Source organism: Cavia porcellus, unplaced genomic scaffold, assembly GCF_034190915.1.
Source record: "Cavia porcellus strain 051 isolate PalLab524CR breed Dunkin Hartley unplaced genomic scaffold, mCavPor4.1 scaffold_14, whole genome shotgun sequence".
NCBI lineage: Eukaryota > Metazoa > Chordata > Mammalia > Rodentia > Caviidae > Cavia > Cavia porcellus.
Window position 1 is genome coordinate 44298375 of NW_026947497.1, and position 25299 is coordinate 44323673.

At 35.3% G+C, this 25299-nt stretch overlaps 1 protein-coding gene across 6 annotated transcripts in view; it reads right to left on the minus strand.

The window, feature by feature from the left end:
• Lrba (LPS responsive beige-like anchor protein) overlaps positions 1-25299 on the minus strand; it is a 662281-nt gene that overhangs the window by 560315 nt on the left and 76667 nt on the right. For all 6 annotated transcript variants that reach the window (XR_010039211.1, XR_010039212.1, XM_003476894.5 and 3 more), the window contains exons 3-9: positions 21533-21764; positions 21217-21317; positions 14299-14394; positions 9701-9822; positions 9489-9615; positions 8742-8861; positions 7153-7299 (exon numbers count right to left, since the gene is read on the minus strand). Coding sequence is in view for 4 of the 6 variants with exons in the window: in XM_003476894.5 (XP_003476942.2) it covers positions 7153-7299; positions 8742-8861; positions 9489-9615; positions 9701-9822; positions 14299-14394; positions 21217-21317; positions 21533-21764 (945 nt within the window). In the remaining 2 variants the exon portion in view is untranslated. The remainder of the gene's footprint in view (positions 1-7152; positions 7300-8741; positions 8862-9488; positions 9616-9700; positions 9823-14298; positions 14395-21216; positions 21318-21532; positions 21765-25299) is intronic.

Genomic DNA, 25299 nt, shown 5'->3' on the forward strand with positions numbered 1-25299 from the left:
AAGACAGAAACAGAGGGAAGGGAGGGACAGACAGATCAACATATGCAATATTTAATTTTCTGAAAATTAGCGATAAAATGAAAATCTGAAAGTAAACTAACAGAAAAGACACAGAAGAAAAGGCATAATGCAGACCATGTTACTTCTTGCCAAAAACGGCATGCAAATCAGCAAAAGCAAAACGTCTTTAAGAGGAAAATTTTTTTTGACCTCCACCATCACCAAAAGAAGAAAAAAAACTGTCAGCATAAAATATTATAGCCAGGACTTCCGGGAGAACATTGTGGATAGATAGCAGCAGCTTTGGAGGCTCTCTGAGAAACCACACTTAAAATCCAGGAATGGTGCCGGGCGAGAAGTCCTAAGCAAAGAGAGATATACTTTGCCGACCCAGGAACAAACTAAACTAAGAGAAACCAACTGGAAACACAATCCCGGTGATATAACAGGAACAGATAAGGTCTCAGCTCGAAAGCTAGAGCCCACGCAACTAGAAGCTGTGATTTAAATTTCCTGTAGCCGCTGCTGCATCCTAATCAGCAGGGCAAGGAGAGAGGTGCAAAAGCTCTGAGAGTGCAAAGCAGTGAATGGAGTTGAGAGCAGGACTGACCGGGAGCCCTGCATCGACCTGCAGTGAGTGAGTGGATTGGGGACCCTTCCATAGAGAAGAAGGCTTCAGCGAAGGACACACTCAGACCAGGCAAACTTTCCGGAACGAGATGCTGTAATGACTTCAGTCACATATCCCCCTCTCAAGCGGGATTGGTGGGGAGTGCCTGGCCTGTGAGACGCCGCTGGCTGAGACCCAGTAGGCTAGCCCAAACCAGGTCTCAGCGCGTGGAGGTACACCCTAGCAGTGAAGCCTTCGGTAGGTTGAACTGGAGGGGCGGGCCCAGCATAGGCTGCCCAGATCTGTGTCTCCCTAGTACACTGCAGTGGGCGGGAACACCTAGTCGGCGCAATTCAAACAAACTGTAACTGACAAAGAAAGAAACTGGGCCTCCTATATATGCTTTTATAAAAGGAACAAAAAATATGGGAAGAGGAAGCAATAAGAAAGGGTCCTCGGCCCCCAATCCTGAAAAACACACAATATCAGACATGGCACCAATAGACATAAAGCACTATCTCCAGAGCCTCATAGGCGAGTTCAGGAATGAAGTTATTAATGACCTGAAGCAAGATATAAGTAGAATAGTTAGAGAAATGCTAAGCACTGCCCAAGAAAAAACAGATGCTGGAATGGAAGAACAGAAAAAAGGGGAGAATTGTTTGATGGAGAAAATAGAGAAAACATAGAATACGTGAAGTAGGCTCAAAGAGATTACCAGGAAACTAAAAACTCTATCGAAAACTGGCATGACAGCTTGAAAGAAACTAAGGGTAGATTTTCTGAACTGGAGGGCAGATTTGTAATATGGGAGCATGAAATGAAAAACTTCTTAAAAATAACAAAAAAAAAACAAACAGCAACAATACAAAGGCTAGAAGATGATAAGAGGATCTATAACTTAAGGATTAAGAACATAAAAGAAGAAGTAGGGACACAAACAAATGGACCACAAAAGTTTTCACAGAAATAATTCCAAGAGAATTTCCCTAATTTAGCAAAAAGTAAAGATACTCAGATGTATGAGGCATACAGGACCCCAGCCATCTACAACCCAAACAGAGCAACACCCAGGCATATAATAATCAAAATTCCAAAAATACAATAAGAACAAAATATTAAAAGCCGTCAGAGACAAGAAACAGATCACTTACAAGGGAACACCCATCAGAATTACAGCAGACTTCTCAGCACAAACCATCAAATCACGAAGAACGTGGGGGGAAATAATTCAAGCTTTGAAAGGTAATAACCTCCAGCCAAGATTGATATATCCTGCACAACTGTCCCTAGAAATTGATGGAAAAACAAGGTGCCTCCAGGATAAAGAGGAACTAGGGCAATTTGCAACCACCAATTCAACTCTACAGAGAATACTGCAGGATAGTCTAAAAAAGGAAAATACCAAGATTCCAGGAATAGTGGCAGAGAGGCCACAATGAATGGAACAGAAAACGAAATGAAGAAGACAAACTGACAACAAACAACAGAAAAACAGCTCAACAGAAATGAGGCAGAGAAGATCGGAACGTAGGAACAGCTATTTTGGAGAAAACAAGACATCATAATAGCTAGTGCTGATTTAGTATCATCTTGTTTTGAAGTTCCATCAAACTTGTATTCTTCTGTCTCCATCAGTCTTAAAAGGTTGTATCTTATTGGATTTTATTATATATGATAAGTAAAAACTTTTATAGACAAGGAGATTATACAGAAACCATTGTTCACTTTCTGCTAATTGGTTCTAAATGCCCTGTAATAATGTCATTCTCTTGAATGGTTTTATAGTGTCTTGATATGTTTGGTGCTATAGTATACGAAGTTATACTCAAAGATTTCAAGGAAAGAGACACTATGGTAACTATTTTTATGTCAGGATATCTTGTGGTGAAACACTATTTTGCTTAAATGGTTATGTCTTGACCTGCACTGTCCTGTTGTTATGCCCTCTTTTATCTCAATCCCCCCCCCTTTTTTTAATTTACTTTTTTATCTTTTTAATTAAGGGAAAAATAAATAAAAAATAGCAGGATACATTATAGTAACCTACTTTGATTTCCTATTAACTTGATTTGAAATCCTGTATTGCCCTCACCATCTTGTTTTGACTGATTTTCCTCTATTCTGCTTTGCTTGATAGTACCAAGTTCAAAAGTATAGGCATAAATGTGAAGACAGTAAGATTCATTATGATGCCCATTCTGGTTGACTATTATCTTCTTTTAAAGTCCTGTAATGTCTCCAATGCTTTGCTTTTATTCTTTACTGTTTTGTTCAATTTTATTATAACTGACAATTCTTAAAATAGCAAGAGGCAGTATGGTAACCATTGTTGATCACCTTGCATTTCGTTTTTACATTATCTATTATGTCCATCCTTTTGATTTGACTGACTCTGTTCTGATATGTCGCATTTGGATTTACTCTCTTCAAAAAAAGTAATAATGTAATTATGAACTGTGGAAGTAATAAAACCCAAAATGTGTAATTGTCATTGTACAAAAGCAAAGAAAAGAAAGTGCTCTAAGGGGCTGGGGATTTAGCTCAGCGGCATAAGCACCTGCCTTGCAAGCAGGCGGTTGTGAGTTCGATCCCTGGCACCGATTTAAAAAAAAAAAAAAAAAAAAAAAAAGAAACAAAGAAAGTGCTCTAAAGGTTATAATTGCATATATGTTTAAGTGTATAAGATAGATAACCATATTACTGAGTTATTTTGGATCACTGAACAAAACTGTTTGCACTCTCACTGTTTGAAAGTCCACTTTATATGCTTCAATAATGTAACTTGAACAACTATTTCTAAAATGAGAATATGTAATCTATTAACTAGTGACTGTTTATTTTTTAAATTTTGTATTACTTGTACCCTTTTTGTTTTTTTCTTTTTCTCCTTAAATAAAAAAAAATACTATAACCAGTAAAACTAATTTTCATAAATAAAAGCAAAACAAAATTTTTCTCCAACATTAAAGCTGAAAAACTCATTAAAAGTACACTTCCATTAGGAAATATTTAAGTTATTAAAAATTATATGAAATGGTGCTATTATTTAGATATGGTCTGAGTGTGTCCCCTAATCTATAAAGCAAAACAGGAAAGGAAATGCAGGATTATGTTGAAAGCTTTTATTTGTGGAAAGTGATGTATCATTTGTTGCTAGACTATAGTGAGTTAAAGATACAGAATAACTGGCTGAGTGCAGTAACACATGCCCATAATCCCAGCACTGTAGGAGGCTAAAGCAAATCACAAGTTTGAAACCAGCCTGGGACTTAGTGAGATCATGTCACAAAATAGAAGTTTTAAAAGGCTGGGGATTTGATTCATGCTTGAGCAGCACATATAATAAAAAAGATTGGGGATTTTTCCAGCCACAAACACCCTATGTTCAGTTTGCAGTAATAGAATGAATGAACAAAAGGAAGGAAGGATGGACGGATAGATGGATGGACGGATGGAAGAGCGAGCCAAAAGCAGAAACAAAATACAACAGTCAATTCACTGAAATCCGGAAAAGAGAAGTATCAAAACACAGAAGAGACAAATGACAAACAAATACCAGGACAGTGGATTTAAATCACACAGTATCTATGATTACCCTGAGTGTGAAATAAACAATCCCATTAAAAAGGAAGTTACATGACTCAATAAAAAAGACATGTTTTATAAAATTCAATATCCTTTTATTAAAAATTCTCAAGTAACCAAAAATGGAAAATTTAAACTTTTTAAGAGCTATTTAGGAAACATTTCTGATCTCTACCTCTCCTCCTACATCTACTACAAGGCAAAAATATCCTCTTTACCATTTATTCTTAACTGTTTATATAGGACATCCTACCCAATGCAGTAAAGCAAGAAAAAGAAAAGGCAGTAAGATTGAAAAGGAGAAGAGTCCTCACTTTGTCATATACATAAATCGGAGAAGAAAAATCCAAAAACACTGGCAAAAACTAAGGCACTAAAACTAATAAGCAAGTACAGCAAGGTCTTAGGTCAAGGACCAATTAACATCCAACTGTATACCTATACCAGAAGTAAATTACTAGAATTGAATGTTTTAAAATACAATTTATAGCATTATCCACAAAATACTAAATACTCTGGAGTATGTCTTGGTCACATGTAAAATATACAATATATATGTACCATACAGTCATATTTTTATTGTAACACTTGAAAAAGGAGGACAAACAGCCCATGGGCCATAGGTTATCATCTTAAGATAGTTTATAATATTAAAATTATTGGGAAACAACTAATAAAATGGCAATAATAAGACTAAGTATCGATTTCAATATCATAAATGAATTCAATTCAATAAATGAATTCAATATCATAAATGAATTCAATTCTCCAATGAAAAGACAAAGAATGACAGAATGGATAGAAACCAAGACCCAACTATATGCTGCTCACAAGAAACTCACTTCACCTATAAAGATACAGATGACAGAATAGAAAAGTGACCGGAAAGAAAGAGATATTCCATGTAAATAGAAACTAGTACTCATACTTCAAGATATTGGAATTGGTAAGGGTCCAAAAACACAAGCAGAAGGAGCTAAAATAGACAAACAGAATTACATCAAAATCAGAAGCTTCTGCACTGTGAAAGAAACAATACACTGAACAGAAAATCTGCAAAATAGTAGAAAATATTTGGAAACTATACTGGGCAAGAGTTGATATCCAGAATATATAGCAGGGAGGAAGTGGTGGGTAAGTAAAAATAATTAATATGTACTGTGTACATGACCCAACTACCCATGATGTATGTAATCATTGTGTATTGCAAGTATGTACTAATAAAAAATATAATTTAAAATAATAGTATATATAAGAAACATGAAATACTCAATAGAAATAATACAGTTAAAACCAGACATAGCGGTGCATGCCTGTGATCCAAGAACTCAGGAGGCTGAGGAGGAGGATCACAGCAAGTTTGAGGCCAGCCTAAGCTACAAACTGAGTTTAAGGCCAGCCTGCACTGCACAGTGAAACTATCTCAAAAAGATCCAAAACGAAACAATAAAGTCCCATTAAAAATAGACAATAGATACAAACAGACATTGCTGAAAAAAATGCAAATGGAAAAAAGGTTATGAGAAAATGTTCAGCATCACTAATCGTGAGAAATGAAAATGAAAATCAGTGAGATACCACCCCATTCCAGTAAAAATATTATTAACGAATTATTACACTCATCACAAGTTAGTACATGGACATAATACATCTTTATTATGTCCCCTTCCTCTATCATCCTTCCTTCTTCCTCCCCTCCATCTCTTGATTCTCTTCTCATTTGTAAAAGATCTATCTCTTCATTTCTAGGTATCTTTTGTTTTGCTCTTTACTTCTCCGTGGAGTGTTTCATAAAAGAAAAACCATATATTTAAAAAAATAAAAATAAAAAAGACAAAAGAGAACAGGTACTGGCAAAGATTTTGAGAAGAAAATAGACCCTAATAAACTGCTGACGGGAAAGGAAATGGTACCTTACGGAAAACACTACAGTTCATCCAAAACTTAAAAATAAAACTAATATAAGATCAGGTAGTCTCAAGCCTAAAGAAAATGAAATTAGTATTTCAAAGAGATTCTGTATGTTCATGCTTATTGTACCATTTTATTCATCACACCAATTAAACAGTAATTTAAATAGTAAAGTGTTTATTAGTGGACGTATGGATAAAGAAAATTTGAGATACATAAATAATGGAATACTATTTATTCCCTAAAAAGGATGAAAACCTGTTATTTCCAACAACAGTAGAGGAATTGCAGAACATACATTAACTGTATATTGCGTGACATCACTCAAATATAGAACCAAAAAATGTTACCTCTTTGAAAGTGAGAGTAGAAAACTGTGGTTCCTAGAGGATGGAGAGAGTGTTGAGGAGGGAGACACTAAAAATATTAATCAATGGACACTAATCTACAGTTAAGTATCCTGAAGAAAGAAATTCTAGAATTCTGAAATACTACTGTACAGCAAGGTAACAATAGACATAATAAACTACATACCTGAAGAAAAGAATAGGAATATGTTCACCAAAAATATATGATAGGGGCTGGGGATTTAGCTCAGCGCATAAGCGCCTGCCTTGCAAGCAGGCAGTCGTGAGTTCGATCCCTGACACCGATAAAAACGAAAAAGACAAAAAAAAGATAAATGTTCAAAAAGATATGCTTATCCTAATGAGACCATTAGTATGTGTCAAAACATCATATGGTACCTCACAAATACCTATACTTCTAAATGTCTATTTTTTAAAATATGTAACACATCATCAAAAGAAATGCAGTATGAAGTAAAACTGAAACTGGAGCTAGTAGTTTGCACATACCCCACACAAGTCTAATATACTGCATGTCTCCCAAAAAGTCAAACTCCTTTAGATCCTTATGACTTCCCTGTGGTACCCCTAGTTACCCTGTAGTTTGGTAACTGAAGATCAATCTTCCCATGCATAACTCACCTTCAAATCAAGCTCAAGTAACACTGTATAAGAAGTAGACAGTAAGTAAAGTACCTTGTATCCCAGACCCAGTTGGTAAATAGCAAAAATCTGAGCTGCATTAAGAGCATCACTGAAAAGGTAAATTGCTGTCATCTGGCCACAGAATACTCTATTAGCATCTGCTGTTTCTGACGAACCCAGGAAACATTTGTCAAAGGTCTATGGGGGGGAAAAAAGATTTTATTAGAGAAAAAACAGGTATCTACTCCATGAATTAAAAAAAAATGGTATAAATGTTTTCTGCATTCAGTAACTGAACTGAAAATGAAAATCAATTTAGCATTTCACTACATTCCCATGTGAAGTGGAAATCAAGAAAGACATTATGGAAAAGCGCAAGTTTTACAAAGTACAATAAATACAATTTGACAACAAATGGAAGCAAAACAGGAGTTAGACAAATCATTATGGCTCAGAAGGTTCATAGCTGAATAACCAGAAAGCACAAGAGCAGGCTTTGATGCAAAGAGAAAACAGTGAGTTAGGCACTTACTTAACAGACTACCTCTTTGTATTCATATGAAAAATAAGTAAAAATGGTTAAATTATAATTAAACCTAAAAATAAAGTTTAATAAAATTAAACTCTATTGAATCCAGTATTCAATTTTGGATTTGTTAAAAGAGAGAGCAATCACTACCATTTACAGAGTGTTCATTGTTTACAAAACTTTCTGCTATGATTTTTATTATTTACATTATCCCACTTAATCACCACAACAACCTTCTATGGTAAAAGCTACTTTAGGCCCATATTTTAAAAACTCAGGTTGAATCAATTAAATAAGACCATGCACTCAGTGATAGAGCTAAGATAAAAATCTGCCTGACATAACACTCTGAATGCTTACACATTACATGTGTGTAGCAAAGGATATTAAAGGAATGAACTGTGAATAGGTGGTATAGTGTCTGTTCATTTTTCTTTAGTTTTAGCTTAAGTTTTCTATAAAGTGAATGTTTTAGTGGGAAGACAAGAACATTTTAATTTTTATTTAAAGAATTTTAAGAATCTCTTTTTGAGTCCTAAAAACATAGTAATACTGATTATCCATAGAAATTATGCACAATTTATAGGCATGTATCATCTGTCTCATTCATAAAAATGATCAGAAACCACTAGGGAGTGCCTATTTATTTTGATCATCAGACCCACGACCTAAAACTGTCAAGACAAGCCTCTGCTACTGATAAATTTTTATCTCTACTCCATCCAAAAAAAATTAATAATAAAAGAAACGTAATAGCCATGCAACACAGTGTTGCATGCCTGTAATCCTTGTCAAAGGTCTGTGGGGAAAAGTCACTGTCTACTTGAGAGGCTAAGGCGGATGATGAGTTCAAAGCCCAGGTTGAACAACTTAGTGAAATACTGTCTCAAAAAATAAACAGGGATGGGGATATAGCTCAGGGATAGAGTATTTGCCTAGTGTGCACAAGACTGTGGGTTCCATTCCCATTACTGTACTGCAAGGGGGGAAAAAGAGATAACACTTTACGTGATATAGTAACAGCTCCCATGAGTAAATTAACATCCTAACCAAATTATTCACTTTAAAAGTTTTTTTTCTTTAACCACTGAAACATTTTGAAAGTACTTACATCACTGGTGTTGACAAACCATGTGATCTCTCCATAGGAAGCCAGTTCCCCATTCACGTAACACCGAAGCTCACTGTTCTTCCATCGGTTATAAATATGCACTATCGTCACCATATACCACTGAATAAGCAAAAGCAATAAAATATAGAAAGATAATGATTCTTCAGATAATACAACTGTAAGGAAATAAGTATGGCTAAGTTATAATTAAACTTAAAAAAGAAAACCTTTATTAAATCCAGTATTCAACTTCTAGATCAAATTTATCCAGGAAGGCTCTCCACTGAAAAGAACTTAATCACTAAATAAATTCATCAGGTTTATGAAAATTTTCATATACACCCCCAGAAAACTAAATATCTAGTACAAAAATCCTATTAAGAATATCAACATTTTCCTACATTTGCTTTGAGTCTGCCTCTCACTGTACACATTTGTTGATGAATCATTTCTGAATCTCTCAATTCTAAGGTACAAAAAAACACATTAAATTTGCACTATCTAAAATACTCAACAATGATATTGTGTCCTTATATTTCTTTTTAAGCCTATAAGTAACTAAATATCCAATGTTTATGATCCAAATCATAAAATCTGCCCAATGATTTACACTCCTTTAAAAAAAAAAAAAACAATGTAAACAGACTTGAGAAACAACATATAAACATGTTATGTGAATGTTGTTAAAGTAAGTTTTGAAGTCCAAATAGCTTACTAACATACCTATAAGTCAGGAGGATCACATACCTTTTGTGGCTTAAAGTCAAACTTCACACAGTGCTGAAAGCCTTTTCCTTTTGATTTTATTGATGTTATAATCAAACAGCCTCCAACAAAATGAGCAGAATAACCAAGACCTTTGCTGGTTCTGAAACTATGAAAAGAAGTTTTCATTTTGCCTCTAGATAGTCCCATTTTCAAGTAAGATACTAACATGAATCAGGTACAGAAATACATACCAATACAAATAGGGTTTATCCTTATCTACATTGATGTTATTTACAGGATCCATTCTAAGCCAGGTATGAAATGTAAAACCATTCTGGTATGGCCATTTGGCTATCGGAGGTAACGCAATAGCCTAAAAGAAAGAAACTTCTGAGTTACTAATGTGCATAAAAACTAAAATTATTGAGATCACAAATGAGATTTTAGAAAGTTCTATACATTACTACATCATATTATGTTAAGTCACGATTAACATACCTGGACGGTACATGGAAGAAAACTTTTAGTAACTTCCTAATTTTCCTAAATATATATTAATGATGTCAATTTAAAGAAAAATTCAGTGTAACCTGCTAGACACATAAACCATATCTGCTTTGTTTCTTGTAATAAATACAGTAAAAGATTTCAATTAAAAATGGTGTTATCAGACTTTAAATCTGATGTTGAAATATTCAAGTATTAGAAAAAAAGACAGGAATGTAATGAAAAGGTTAAAGAAAAAGCTTGGTATATATTTCTTTTTATAAACTACAAACATGAAACTAAAAAGGGTGATTTCATAACATTTTTAAATTCTATTCAGAAGTCATTTTAGAAATGACTTTACCACTTGACTTAAAATTTTATTTCAAACAGTGTATTGTACAAGGGAAGGGACTCTAAATAGCCACAACAATCTTGAAAAGGAAAAACAAACCTTACACATACATTGTACCAAATTCAAAACCTTCCACGCAAAGCTAGGTATTAAACAATACTGTGTGGTTTTGACATCAAGTCTTTATGTCTCTGGATTAGGCACTTCTTTCCTAATTATACCACCAAAAGCACAAGTGTCATTTCATTAAAACTGAAAACTTATACTACATTTCATTAAAACTTAAAACTGTGCTTTGAAGGACACTATCAATAAAGTAAAAAAGACACACTACAAGAATGAGAAAAAACACTGACAAATCAAATATCTAATAAAGGATTGAATCCAAAATATATAAAACTCATATAATTCAGTAATTTTTTAAAAATCACAGTTCAGGTGGTGATACATGCCTATAATCCTAGCTGCAGAAAAAATCTCAAATTTGATTCAATTTAGTGATTTAGCAAAATCCTGGCTCAAAATAAAAAAGCAAAGGGCCTGAATTCAATTCCCAAGCTCTAGTACCAAACCGAAGGAAAACAAAGAAGAGAAGCATAATTTTTACATGGGCAAAAGATCAGAATAAACATGTTTCCAAAGAAGATACACAAACGGCCAAGAACAATCTGAAAAGATGCTTAACATTATTAACCAGAAGAGCATGGTGGCTCATAGGATCGCTGTGAGTTCGAGGCCAGCCTGGGCTACCGAGTGAATTCAAAGCCAACCTGAACTGCATTGAGACCTTTCAAAAAAGACAAAAAAAAAATTTTTTTTAAGAAATAAAAAAAAAAACTTCAACATCATTAACTATCAGGGAGCAACAAATCAAAACCACAATGAGAAGGGTAGGAGTATAGTCCACTGGTAGAGCATTTGCCTAGTATGCACAAGGCTTTGGGTTCAAGCCTCAGTACTGCAACATGCAGGCGTATGACTATACACATGCAGTATGACTATCAGTATGACTATAATAGAAAAGACAGAGATTAGCCAGTAGTAGCAACATGTACAGAAACCGGAGCCTTCATGCACTGCTGATGAGATCATAAACCAATACGACACTTGGGAAAATACTCCAGAAGTTACTCAAAATGTTAAACAAAGACCATGTGACCCAGAAGTCCCACTCTTAGGTACTTTATCAAGACAAAAACATATATAACATAATAAACTGTATACAAGTCAATAAAGAAGCACTACTAAGAAAGACCCAAAAATGTCCATTAATTTTTAATTTCACGTAGTTTTTAGTACATATTTTAATTACAAAATGCCCACACTTTTTGTGTGAGCTGGCACATATAAATGGCATATCTTAATTCCTTTCTTCATCCCCTTTCCCTCCCCTCCATCTCTTGATACCCTTCCCATGTAAGAAAGATCTAGCTCTCTACTTTCTATTATCTTTCATTTTGTTCTTTGCAACTTGGGTTTCTCATATAAAAGAAAATATATGCTATTTAAGCTTCTATGTTTGGTCTTTTCACTTAACATTATGGTGTCAAGGCACATCATTTTACTAAAAATGACTCAAGCTTATCTATCTTTATAGCAAAGTAGTACTCCACTGTACATAAGATAATGTATTTCCATTATCCACTCATCTACTGATGACCACATAAGTTACTTCCAAGATTTAGCTATTATGAGTTGCGCTGCTATAAAAGTGGGTGTGCATATATCATCATAATACAATCTCTTTAAGTCTTTTATGAAGATACCTAGAAAAGGAATAGCTGAGTCAAAATGTTATATAGCCACACAATATAGTATGAGCCATAAAAAGGAGTAACATACTGATTATAAGTTGTATCATGAATGGATATTGAAAACATTATACTAAATGAAGACCAATCCCCAAAGAGCACATTATATGATTCATTCCATTTACATGAATGGACAGAATCCAAAGAAACAAAAAGTAAATCAATGGTTATCTTAAGAGCTAGGGTTTAGGAGAAAATGAACAAAGATGGATAATGAGCATGATGTTTATTTGGCATTTGATGCAAATGTTTTAAAATTGACTATAGTTTCTGTGAACAATTCTGTGAACACACATTAATTCATTAAAATACAAACTATAGGCCGGGGATTTAGCTCAGTGGCGTAAGTGCCTGCCCAGCAAGAACAAGGTCATGATTTGATCCCCAGTGCCAAAAAAATAAAATAAAATAAAAACTATCAGTTAACCATATTATATACGAATTATAGCTCAATAAAAGCAGGCTAAATGCAAGCTTTTATTGTTGTAACTTAATCATAACATATAATCATAAGTAGTAGGTAAGTAGATACACCATTAAATATGAATATATTCAGCCAAATTTATGTAACAATACTGTTGAGACTTCAAGTGGCTGGCTTTAAATTAATATTGCACTAAGGGCCGGGCATGGTGGTCACTCCTGTAATCTCAGCTCTCAGGAGGCTGAGATAGGAGGATCATTGCAAGTTTGAGACCAACATGGGCTACAAAGTGAGCCCAAGACCAGTCTGAACTGTATAGAGAGACGCTGTATCAAAAAGACAAAAGAAAAAATTGCACTAAGAAAAAAACATAATAAGAACTGGAGATGCAGCTGAGTGGCAAAATACCTGCCTAGTATATGCAAGGCCCTGCGTTCAATTCCCAGTACTGCCAAAACAAAAAATTATAGAATTGGTATGTACATATGTACTTTCATATTGAAAATGAGAGCAGATATGAAAGCTTTGTAAAAATAATTTATACAAATGTACACATGAACAGTTTAAATTTTCTTTAAAGTCTATACCTGGGAAAAGGAATGGGTCACTAAATATATTTTAAATACTTAGTTTCTAAAACATTCAAAAGTAGTTCAGTTGAACTACTCTACTTCCAAGACAAATGCAAGAGAGCAGAATGAACACACTACCATCTCAAGAACTATGAATAATAAAACTGTTACTCTGAGTCACCCAATTTGGTCTCCTTCTCTTATTTCCAATAAAACACCCCTACCCTCTGATCAACCAACAGATCGATCAATCAGTGCTTAATCTTATAAGAAAACTTTTTCGTAAGGCAAATAACAGGCTCAGTGCCAAGAGAAAAGGTTATTCAGGAAAGCTTCAAATGAATTTCCTTTTAAGGCAAAACTGAAAAGAAAAAAACAATGAGAAATAAAATTTTCAAAGGAAGTCATATATTGTGTATATAACATTCCAATATCACAGATGTCCTTTTAATACAAACATTTATCTCTGTACAGATATTGCCTGGTTACATAGAGCCTAACAAGATTTTATAACTACCCAAGTGAAAGAGGAATAAAAGATAAGCTTGGAAAGATAATAGTCTGAAGTATCTTCAAGAAAAAAAATTTGTCTTAAAGACTGACCAATGTAATAATGAGATAAAAAAGCTTCCACAAATCATACATATACATCTTATAATGTACTTCTGTAACATCTGAAACATTACAAATATCATAGCTATACATAACTGTCTTATTTATAAACTAAGTAACAAGAAGATTATGCAAACTAATAAGAATGCTGAGATCAACATAATGAGAACCTCTCAAATCAGTAAAACTGTGTAGTAAGTTTCAGAAAGTGATCCTCATGCTACAGACTGGGTGTAAAATAAACAGGTTCTTATCCACTGCTGACAAGCATTCTGATTAGGTGGCTTCCTAAGTACTCTTAAATGCTTACTTCTTTCACCATAGGCAGGGAAATTACAAGTACACAGTTGACACAAGGATTAAGTTAGCTTGTGCAGAAAAGCTTCTACCAAGGGCTGGGGATTTAGCTCAGTGGCACAAGTGCCTGCCTTGCAAGTGTGCAGTCATGAGTTCGATTCCTGGTACCAAAAAAAAAAAAAAAAACGCTTCAACCGAAACACGCAACCTGCTAAGGTATGTACAGAGCCGTACCTTCAAGAAGCCATGGAAAGGAAAACGTGGAATGATTTCCTCATTAATATTTACTTACTGCAGCACTCTTCCCAGGAAAGTTGAAAAAGGCATCAGGACCATACTTCTGAGGCATATGCTTCAGCACTGACAGCAACTTGCCAGCATGAGGGGGCTGAGGAAATGGTTATCAATTTATTAATCACATCACTCACCATGAAACCAAAATACACATTTTTAAATCTACTCAATACTCTAGTACACACAAGAGTAACCAATTAATGCTGTACCTAAAGGGCATATGCAATCACCAAAAGCACTGTTTTCAATTATCTTAAAGAAATAATATACTCTGTGCTGTTTTCGGGGGGGGGGGATTACAGGATACATTTGGAATTCAATAAATATGAAGCCATATTGACACTTGAAACTCTTTTCCACACTGCAGCAAAAATGATCTTTTATAAACAGAAACTACATCAACCACTACCCATCCCTCTGAAAAACACTATTTAACAAATACCTAATAATGCCTACTATAGGTAAATACCTATAACATATTAAACCTAATAATGCCTACTATAGGTAAATACCTATAACATATTAACCATACTGTATGGTGATTCCATTATCATTCTAATTTTATAGAGGAGGAATCTGAGGCAGAACAACTTACACAGAATTCAATCCAACTGTCAAGTCCATGCTTTTAACCATTATATTTTCACCATTATATTAACCACATCCTGTCCCCTCTGGCTTCCCACCACCTTTAAAACTGGGAGCAGAACTTTTATCATGGCCTCCAGGATCCTCATTCACCTTTTAACTTCATTTTGCATCATTCTCTCCTCTTATTTCCTGCACTCCACCAAAAATGTCCTCTTTCAGTCTTCTTTCTCACAAGGGTTCCTGAGCACAAAGCTATTCCTTGTTCTTTTTTTTTTTTTTTTTTTTTTTTTTTGTCTTTTTCCTTTTGATTGGTATCAGGGATCGAACTCATGACTGCCTGCTTACAAGGCAGGCACTTATACCGCTGAGCTAAATCCCCAGCCCCTATTCCTTGTTCTTAAATGTTCTCACTAGGACTACTGTCCACTCCTATAAACAAAAACAAGCTTGCTTATACTATAGCACTCATATTAATGACCACTTCCTCTGGGCAGCCTTTCTGAACATCAGGGCGTGGATTAAAATCCTCCATATTTCATCTATGCCTCTGCTGTGGAGCATGTATAAAAGTTGTAACACTGTATTTATGTGATTAATGTTTCTTTGGCCCACAAGTCTCAAATGAAACAACTAAATGAGAACTAAATGAAAAACCTTATTTACATTTACAAGGAAAACCAAGGACAATCAAATACACATTATCATTTTAATCAGCTTGCAAGGAAATAAAGTACAGGACACTGCTCTTAGCTAAAAGTTCAAAACGAGGTCAAACCGCAAGTGAAATAATTGATTTGTCCTAATCTTACTTTGAGTGCTGTTACAAGTTATCATTACCAATTGTGTAAAAGTTCAGCAATCTTTTATGTAAATATAAAGTAGAAAGCATTATTAAGTGATGGAAAAATTTCCAAGTAGCCACAATGCTCAACTATGAAAGTATAGTTAGTAACAAGCAACTACCAGCACAGTGATTTTTCTAATGCAAAATTAAAAAAAAAAAAAAATCCTGTAGTCACAAATAAAATTATAGTATTGTAGCATTCCCATCTAGAGAAGGCATCCCTTAAAATTCACTTTCCTATAAACTAACAGACACTGCTGGGCAAGTGCATACTAGAAAGACTATAAGAAAAATATTTAGTAGTTTTATTTCAGAAATCTTTTTAAATGTTTCTGCCCAGCATGGTGATGCATACCTGTAACCTCAGCACTCAGGAGGCTGAGACAGGAGAAGCACTATGGATTTGAGGCTAGCCTGTGCTACACACCATAGTGAGTTCAAGGCCAGTCTGCACTACATAGCAAGATCCTGTCTCAAACAAACAAAAAGCAAGTTTCTGTCCACTAACGCAAAGAGTCCACATGTAAAAAGCTACCCTAAAGTAACAAGAGAGGCAGACAGAGACTTAGATATGGGAGTTTTTCACTCATATGGGAGTTTCTCATGAAAGCAATAGATGGAAAAGGCCTGAATCCCTTATTTAAAAAACAGCTAAATAAATGTAAGGAATGTCTTAGTTTGCTTGCTTTATTAATAGTTCATTATTTTCCCTTTATCTTCCAAATGTCTTCCTACTGCCCTTCTCTCTACAATCAGTTAAATGTAACCTAATTTAATCTTTTTATTATGTTCCCTCAAAAATATTTCCATGCATATTCATAGTATTTAAGTGGTGTTATGTAAGCTATATCATTCTGCTTCTTGCTTTCTTCCTGTTTTTCACATCTATTCATATAACTCCATGCATTCATTCTAATTACTATATAATCATTCTATGCATCCGATACATTTTACCTACCCACTGTCCTAATGATGAATGCCCTTGTTGACAGTTTACTGCAATCAAAAATTAATTTTCTGAGCCAGGTATGGTTGCACAGCCCACCATACCAGCATTTGGGAGGTTGAGGAAGGAGAACTACCACAAGTCTGAAGCCAACTTGAGCTACACAGTACAAGAGCAGCTTGAATTACATAGACAGATCCTATTAGCAAAATAATAACAGTAACAACAGTAATACTAATGTTTCTATAAACATTCTCACACATATTTCCTTAATTCTCTCATACAGAACTTTCTGAACACGCACTTAGGAGCAAATTATTAACTATACCCTTGGATATGGGTATAATTTATATGATCAAGCAGTACTAGATTCTTTTTTTAAAAGAGAATAAAACCAAACAAAATAAAGCCGATTAAAGCCAATCAAAATAAAACAAAACAATGAAAGCAATATGGAACTTCAAAACAAGATAATAGGAAATCCACAACGGCTACCATAATATATCTTGTTATCTTCAAAATAGCTGTCCAGACCATCAGACACAGGCATATAAAATTAACCAAACAATACAAGAACTAAGTAGCTTCTTTACTTCAGTTAGCTTTTCAGAAATTTCAGTTGTGTGACTTCTAAATTCTCTCTGTGTGTGTCTCCTGAACTAGTTCCATGTGGGCTAGAAGTTTGAGACTATTTTGTTCCTTCCTCTTGACATTTTCCTGTGTTCCTCCGAATTAGTCCAACGCTGCACCCTGGTGTTTCCTGCATTTGCTGCCAGTCCCTCAGTGTAGTGGATTAGACTAAGCCCCTGAGTTCCTCCGATCCAGTGTTCCTGCAGTGGACAGGCATGGGATGGCTTCCCTGATGACAGCCAGGCCTCAGGGCATGGCTTCTTCCTATTAACTTCATTTTTCACATATTTGGTTCCGCTTTTCCTTTTTTTTTTTTTTTTTTTTGCTGATTTTTCTGTCTAGCCAATCTGTCTGTCAAGGTGGGGCATTGCAGTCTCCCATTACAACTGTGTTATTGTTCATTTGATTTTCCATGTCTACATCAATAACTGTCTTATACAATGGGGTGCTCCTATATTAGGATCATATTTATTTACGATTGTTAGGGCATTTGTGCTGCGTCCAGCTTTCTCACTGACCTCAATCAATCTCAATCTCTTCTTTGCTTCATCTCATAGCTTGCTACTTTTGAGATATCTTCCTTTTTATTATTACTGGCTGCAATTCTGTCTTAAAGATCTAAAATTCTACCCTTTCCTTAGTCCAATCTGTTGTATATACTTTCAATGGAGCTTTTAATCTCCTGGATCTCTTTCATACATTTCATTTCTCTCCTATGTTGGGCATTTTTTGTTTCCATCTTTTCCTAAACTCATCTATTCCTCTATTTGTGTCTTCTCTAATATCTTTGATTGTAGGCATCATTTCTTTTTGTACCTGAGAGATCATTTTCTTTATAGTATTTTCCACTTGCTTTTTCACTTCTGTTGTTATCATTTCGGAAAGTTCGAGTGTTTGACTTCCAGCTTCATCCATCTTGTGGGGTTCCAGGCCTGTCCTGGGTGGGCTGGGGGTCTGGGTCTTGCCATTCTCCATTTTCTCTTTTTTCTTTTATTTCGTCTTCTATGTTGATGTCCCCAGACCTCCCATGATTTATAATTCTACCACTAGTATTGAGGCCTCTTTCAAGGAAGAAAGGAAATGTTTGTTCTCAAGGGATGTCCTCCAGATGTAGTTGGTTCTTTACAGCTATCCCAAGAACCTATCTTCTTCTGGTGTTTACAATTCTGTGACAAAGTCCATGTTACATCCCAGAGATGTGCTGGGTATCAATTGGATCTTGGCCTCTGAGTGTGGGACCTGGTGTTGATCTTCTGATGGCAGAGTTCTCCAAGGTGCAACTGCTATTTCCTTGCTGCTGCTTCAGATGCTTCCAATGTTACTGGCCTCGCTGATTACTTTGCCCTCCAAAGGAATGTGTGCAACTGTGTGCTGGGCTCTTCTCCTGGGTCTTGGGGTTCCCGTTGGTCTAATACTCTTTCAACTGGCCCAGCCATCTATAGGGTAATGGAGGAGGGTGGAAGTGTGAACTCACTGTCTTCCAGCCATTCTGTCCTACTGGATGCAATGGAGGAGCCCCTGATCATGAACTCACTGTTTTCTAGCCAGCCTCAGGGATTAGAACTAGATTCTTGAGGTTGACTTCGATGGTGATTACCCCAAAAAACACAAGATTTAAAATAAACTTCTCTCTCAAACTGTGATTATTATCTACTTATCAGATCTTTGAGACTATAGATACAAGGTGATATATCAATACTGTTCTACATGAATGTGTTAAATTATAAATGATTTTGTATTTGTATTTCTATGTCTGTTCACACTTTGGCTTTTTTCTTACACATAATTTTTACAAGTATAACAAAAATGTATTAATCATGTATTCTAAATAGATATAAATCAAACAATATATTTCTTTTGGATATGACACAGTAACAGGACCTGTACTTACAAACCCACCATGGACAACCAGGACAGTGGACAAAATGCATGAAACAAAAACTGTTTTCCAACATGGAAAAAGCCACCTTAGGACACTGATTCCTCAGAAATGAATAAAACTCAAAGACTTCTCAGTGGAGTCCATTTCCCCAACACTACACAGAGAGAAGGTGGCTGGTCAGAATCTGAAGGTGCACTGCACTACAGAAAGTACAGCAGACACATGGGGAGAATGAGGCAGACCAAAGTTCCAGGGCAGATACTGTTAAGGAAGGAGCTAAGTGGAGAGAAAGGCCCGAACAGGCGAACTAATTCTTTATTAACAAATGGTGTGTGATTACTGTAAAACTCACCAGAATACGACACTGAGTGTTATAAATCAAACAACTTCCTGAACTACTGCAGAGCCAGGAATTGTTTCAGACCCTACTAGACATAGCAGAGAATTCAGTCACACATCATCTCTGCCCCATGTCTGAGACCGCTAGTGATTCAGCAGAGATCCCAGAGAAACCAGGCCTCAATAGCAAGGCTGGCTAGGCACGCTTATAATCTCAGCATTTGGGAGGCTGAGGCAGGAAGACTGCCATGAGTTCAAGGCCAGTTTGAACTACAAAGCAACACTCTGTTTCAGGAAAAGAAAAAAAATAAAGTAAGGCTAAAAATAACCCTAGCAGAATAGCTACTCTAAACCTGCCTAGAAAAAACCTTCAAACCAGCCTTAAAGGGCAATTCTGATCCACAAACACCTTAAGAGCTATAGAAAAACAGTATCATTACAAAGTCCTAGACACATAGAATCCAGGATAATATACAATTCATTGTATTTGATTTCCTAATAATAGCAGGAAAATGTGACCTAGAAAAAGGAACAAAATCAATGAGTAAAAAGCTGACCTGGAAAATGATGAGACCATACAATCAACAGACAAGAGAAGGCAAGAAAACACTACTGCACTAAACACTGTCAGTGATTTAAAGGAAAACATGGACATAATGAGATATAAAATATACCATCTGGAATTTTTCATGGATGGAATTAAAATACTGCAGAAGAAAAAATATGTTAACTTGAAACTAAAGCAATAAAAACAACCTAAAAAAAAAAAAAAGAGGAGAAAAGCCTGAAAACATACTCTTGGTGACCTGTGAGGAATAAAGAGGCCTAACTCACCTGTATGTGGAGTCCCAGAGAAGGAGGGAGAAGAGGAGGAAAGAAAACAATATTTGAAGAGACAATGGTCAAAATTTTTCTAAATTTGATGAAAACTACAAACCCAAGAATGAAAGAAGTCTAATAAGCATAAACACAAAAGTAAATCAAACCTAAGAACACATTCAAATTCAGTGAAAATCAGTAACAAAAATTAGAAAAGCAGCTGGAAAACTAGAGTTTGATTGAAAGGAAACAAAGAATCTAAGACAATAAATCAAAGCCACACAGGACACAAATTTAGGTACCGCTGTGTTATGAGCTATGGTCGCTCAAGGGCACTAAAATGAACCTGGAAACCTAACATCACTGGTGAAATTATTTACTAGTACTCTGCTACAGTACAACTAAATTAAGGGGCAAAAAGAAATGGTTTAAAAAGGTACCTGAGGTTCAAAATAAGTTCACTGACCCCCACTGCAAAGGGACACTGAAGTGTGTGTGTCTAAGGAAGGTAGATCTCACTAATTGCAAAGCTTCTGTTCGCTGAGCAGGTTGTTCAAGCTTAAGGACCACTACTGCCTTACTTTTCTTTCCCTATCTTCACTTTTCCACTAATAAACACTGGACATATAAAGAATAACCCTGTGAAGAAGGATCAATTATTAGCCTGCCTGGAACACCCACTCTCTTTGTCCACCCCTATCTATAAGTACAGCAAAAGCAGTTGTGCAGACCTAAATGCTATTTAAATTGATCTCTTCCCCTCAATTAGCCATTCATCCCATCTCCAATATTTGTTACTTAAGAGCTATAAATGTGTTTGAGTACTTTCAAATACCAAAGCATATTAAGTTTTTGTTTTATTTACCCATTGTCCTTTATCTCCTTGAAGTTTACTGAAGAAAAGCTTTAGTTCTCGAACTGTCAAATTATAGCTAGCCAGCACGCCCAACATGTCAACTAAAAGATCTAGAAATAAAAGAAAACAGTAAAATAATTAAGCTACATTTCTTAAATAATTAAAATGCACTGCTTACTTAAGGGTTTGGATACCGAAATTCTAGGTACATGCCACACACTCAAATACTTCTTAAATAAATGTTGCTAAATAAAATAACAGAAATACAATATTTAACAATCAAATTTTACCTCTTCATAAATACGGTACAGCAACAATGTCATACCTGCAATCATGTTGTCAACTTTTTCTATTTTCCCAAGGACTTTTTCAACAAGGCCAACTTCTGCACAGATCTGCAGGTTCCGTATGCTCTTCTTCAGAATGGCAGTAAACATGCTCCAGACCTCTGCTTGACAGGTGATGTCACACTTCTCCAGGAGGTCGACCATGCAGATGATACTCTCTCCTTCTTGGATAATGAAATTCATCTCCAAATCAAACTGCCCCCCTACCAGCTTGCAAAGGGAAAAATATACACACACACAAACACACACATCAAAGGCATTAGTAGTTCTTCAAGATCACTCTAACTTGTTCTTAAAGTTTACATTAGCAATAATTACTCATACATATTCTTCCCTACTCTCTACTGCAATAAAAGGTTCATGTAAAAGAAACCAGCCCTGGGGCCAAGGATATAGCTCGGTGACATAAGCACCTGCCTGGCAAGCACAAGGTTCAATTCCCAGTACTGAAAAATAAATAAAAACCAACAATCAATTGTGGGGGGAAAAAAAGCTCTGGAAAAAAATACCTTCTAGAGAAATCTTCAAATTTAGTCACATAAATATTTAGAATATAAAACAAATGTAAGCTATCTTAGTTAAGTCACTACCTACTGCCCTATTACTTATGGAGATCCAAATCAGCTGCCTCTAATACAATTCTCATTCATAAATCATCCACTTTGTGAACCATTCTTAGCAATTCAAAGGTCCTTTCTACCTAAACAGGGTAAAAACACAGCAAAAATGGAAAGCTTCAGAAGGGACCCAAAACTATGTGTTTATATTTGCCAGTTTCTATGTTATTATATACCCATCAATTTTGATCTCTCTCCTTTCCAAACAATCAACAGTATAAATTAGACACAATTATTCACATACCCAAAGTCATTCCTGACAGAATTTATTTTGCTGCTATTACTGTTAGAGAACCAATTCAAAGACAGTTATGCTGACCTGGTCCCATCTTGCTACCTCACCCAGGGTCTCCCCACACTAACAGAGAAGGTTTGAAATTTTTAAACGAATACCAATTGTTTAAAGGAACCAAAACACTTTAAAGAGTTCAGTGGCAGAACAACTGCCTAGCACACATGAGATCCTCAGCTTCAGCCCAGCACCACAAAAATTTTTCAAAAATTAAAAATATTTTCTAAGAATTGCTTTTGTAGAGACATCCTTTTTAACTAGATCTTTTAACAATAAATTTTATTTTCATTTAAAGTATACAGATGTTATTTTAACTATATTCTTTAAAGATCTGTCAAAATTATGATTCACCTACACTTACATTATACATTCCTAAATCTAAAAAGTGAGCAAGAATTAAAAGAAAGTGAATTTTATAAAACAAAATCTAACAGCTCATAAAAAATAATAAATACAACAAAGTGAGTTTACTCCAGGAAAGAAGGAAGGTTCAAAGGTGGGAAATCAATTAAAAGTCCTTGCAGCCAGGTATTGGCATGTGTGCTAGGTTCTGTTCAAAATGCACACTGGCCTGAGAGGAGAAACACAAGCCTGAATGACATGCCTCTGTACAGGAAGACAAGGACTCCAGGCAAGCACAGACAAGGCGTGTGATTCACCAAGCAGCATGAGATGACAGCTGAGTTTTGGCTAAAACCTTGGGTGTGACAGGCTTGCTCCTAGTTCCTTGGTCTTGACTCTGCTTCACTCCCAACCCGCCAAAGACACTGTAAAACCATCCGGCACTCTAAATTAGAACTCTGAAAATACAGATCTTTCATTTTTTGATTTATGACTTTTATTCTTGTTTTGTCTTTAATTTGAAACAATTTCAAACATTGAAAAATATCACAAAAACAGTACAAAGTTCCTAGATACCTTCTACTCAGCATTCTTAATACCTAATTGCCTATTAAAACTAGGCAATTAACATTTACATGCAATTGTAATAGCCAATCTACAGATTTTTCTCAAATGTTGAGACTTAACACAACTAATTTTTTTGTTCTGATCACAGATTTAGTCTACCAACCCCTTAGTCATTCCCAAACAATGGTCGTTCCACAGGCATTCTTTGACTTTCATAACTTTGACACTTTTTTTTTTTTTTTTTTTGCTAAATCTTCAAAGTTAGACACTTTTTTTGAAGAGTACTTGCCAATTATTCTACACAAGGTCTCCTAATCCAAATATTTTGGGGGTATTTTATTTTCTAGCAATGATACCCCAGAAGGGGTATGTGCCCTTCTCAGTGTGTAAACATCTGATGTCAAAATATCAAACTACGTGTAAGTTAACTTTGATCATTAAAGTAATCACTGACAGTTTTCAATTTTAATGTCACTGTTTTTCACTTTGAAATTATTAAGTATCTCATGGAGAACATCTTGTGACCTACAAATACGTTCTCATCACAGTTTTGACAAACTTTGCCTGTGGCTGTTATTATTGTGGCATCTGTTAAATAACAGAGCCAGACACAAATGTCTACTTGTAGTGCAATTCTCCTTATACAACAGACTGGAAAAGGTAAAACTGCAGGAACAGAAATTAAGTCAGTGGTTGCCTGGGTTGTTAGTCACTAGGAGACGCAGAACAAGGCCACATAGATTCAACATGACTATGAAAAACAGTCACAAAATATAAACCTCTACTATATAATTAATTTATAAACTCATTACTGAATGCCTACTATATGCCAGCCCACAAGAAAATACTAGAAACAAGAATGAGCAAGGCAAAAAGAGACTACCTTTATTTGTGGATTTAATACTCAATTTATTATTTTTGTTTTGTTTTTAATTTGAAACAATTTCAAACATTGAAGAGTATCACAAAAACAGTACAAAGTTCTGGGGGAAAAAATGTTTAACCACTTATTTAACCTGAGGTGGTGCTTGTACAGATCCCAGCTACTCAGCAAGCCTTGCCTGGATTACAAAATCAAGTCCAGACTGGGCAATCAAGCACGTCTCTGTCTCAAAAATTAATTAAAAATCTAAACAGAGCTTGGAGACGTAACTCAGTAGTAGAGTGTTTGCCTACCAAGCATGAGCCCCTGGGTTCAGCCCTCATTACAAAACATAAAAATTAAAATTAAAAAAATATATAAAAACAAAAAACTTTATACTTATTTAGAAAACATCAGACAGGCAGGGTAAGATTTAGCTCAGCAGGCATAAGTACCTGCCAGGCCAAGTGTGAGGTCATGAGTTCAATCTCCGGTACCAAAAAAATAAAAATAAAAAATATCAGACTTCTGACTTCCAACCTGGAAATCTGCCTTGGTGAAAACCTACAGCACTATATGAGAATAACATCAAGTTTGTAACTCTAGCTTAAAGAGTCATTTTGTGTGAATATAAAATGAATCAAAGACTTAATGAATTTCCAAAATATCTGTAATATCTCATAGAAAATATAGCAGTTTTAAAACATTTCTGATACCAGTCACAAATATAAAATTTTCTAGTTTGGAACTAATAGGTTTCTGGATAATAATATTAAATCCTTTTAAATTATTAACTTTTCACAAATTAATCTATAAATGTAGCATAATACCATTAAACCCCTATTTTTTTCTGGTTCTTGACAAAATGATTTTAAGTCCCAAGTGGTAATTAAATATGTAAAAACTAAGGATGGGGTATTCTGTATAACAAGAATACTAGAGACGGAAGTGATGGCTCGTGCCTATAATCCCAGTAGCCAGCACAAGGGAGGCTGAGACTAGAGGATCCCCAGGAGTTCCAGGCCAGGTTGGGCTACCTGAACTACGTAGCAAGACCCTGTCTCA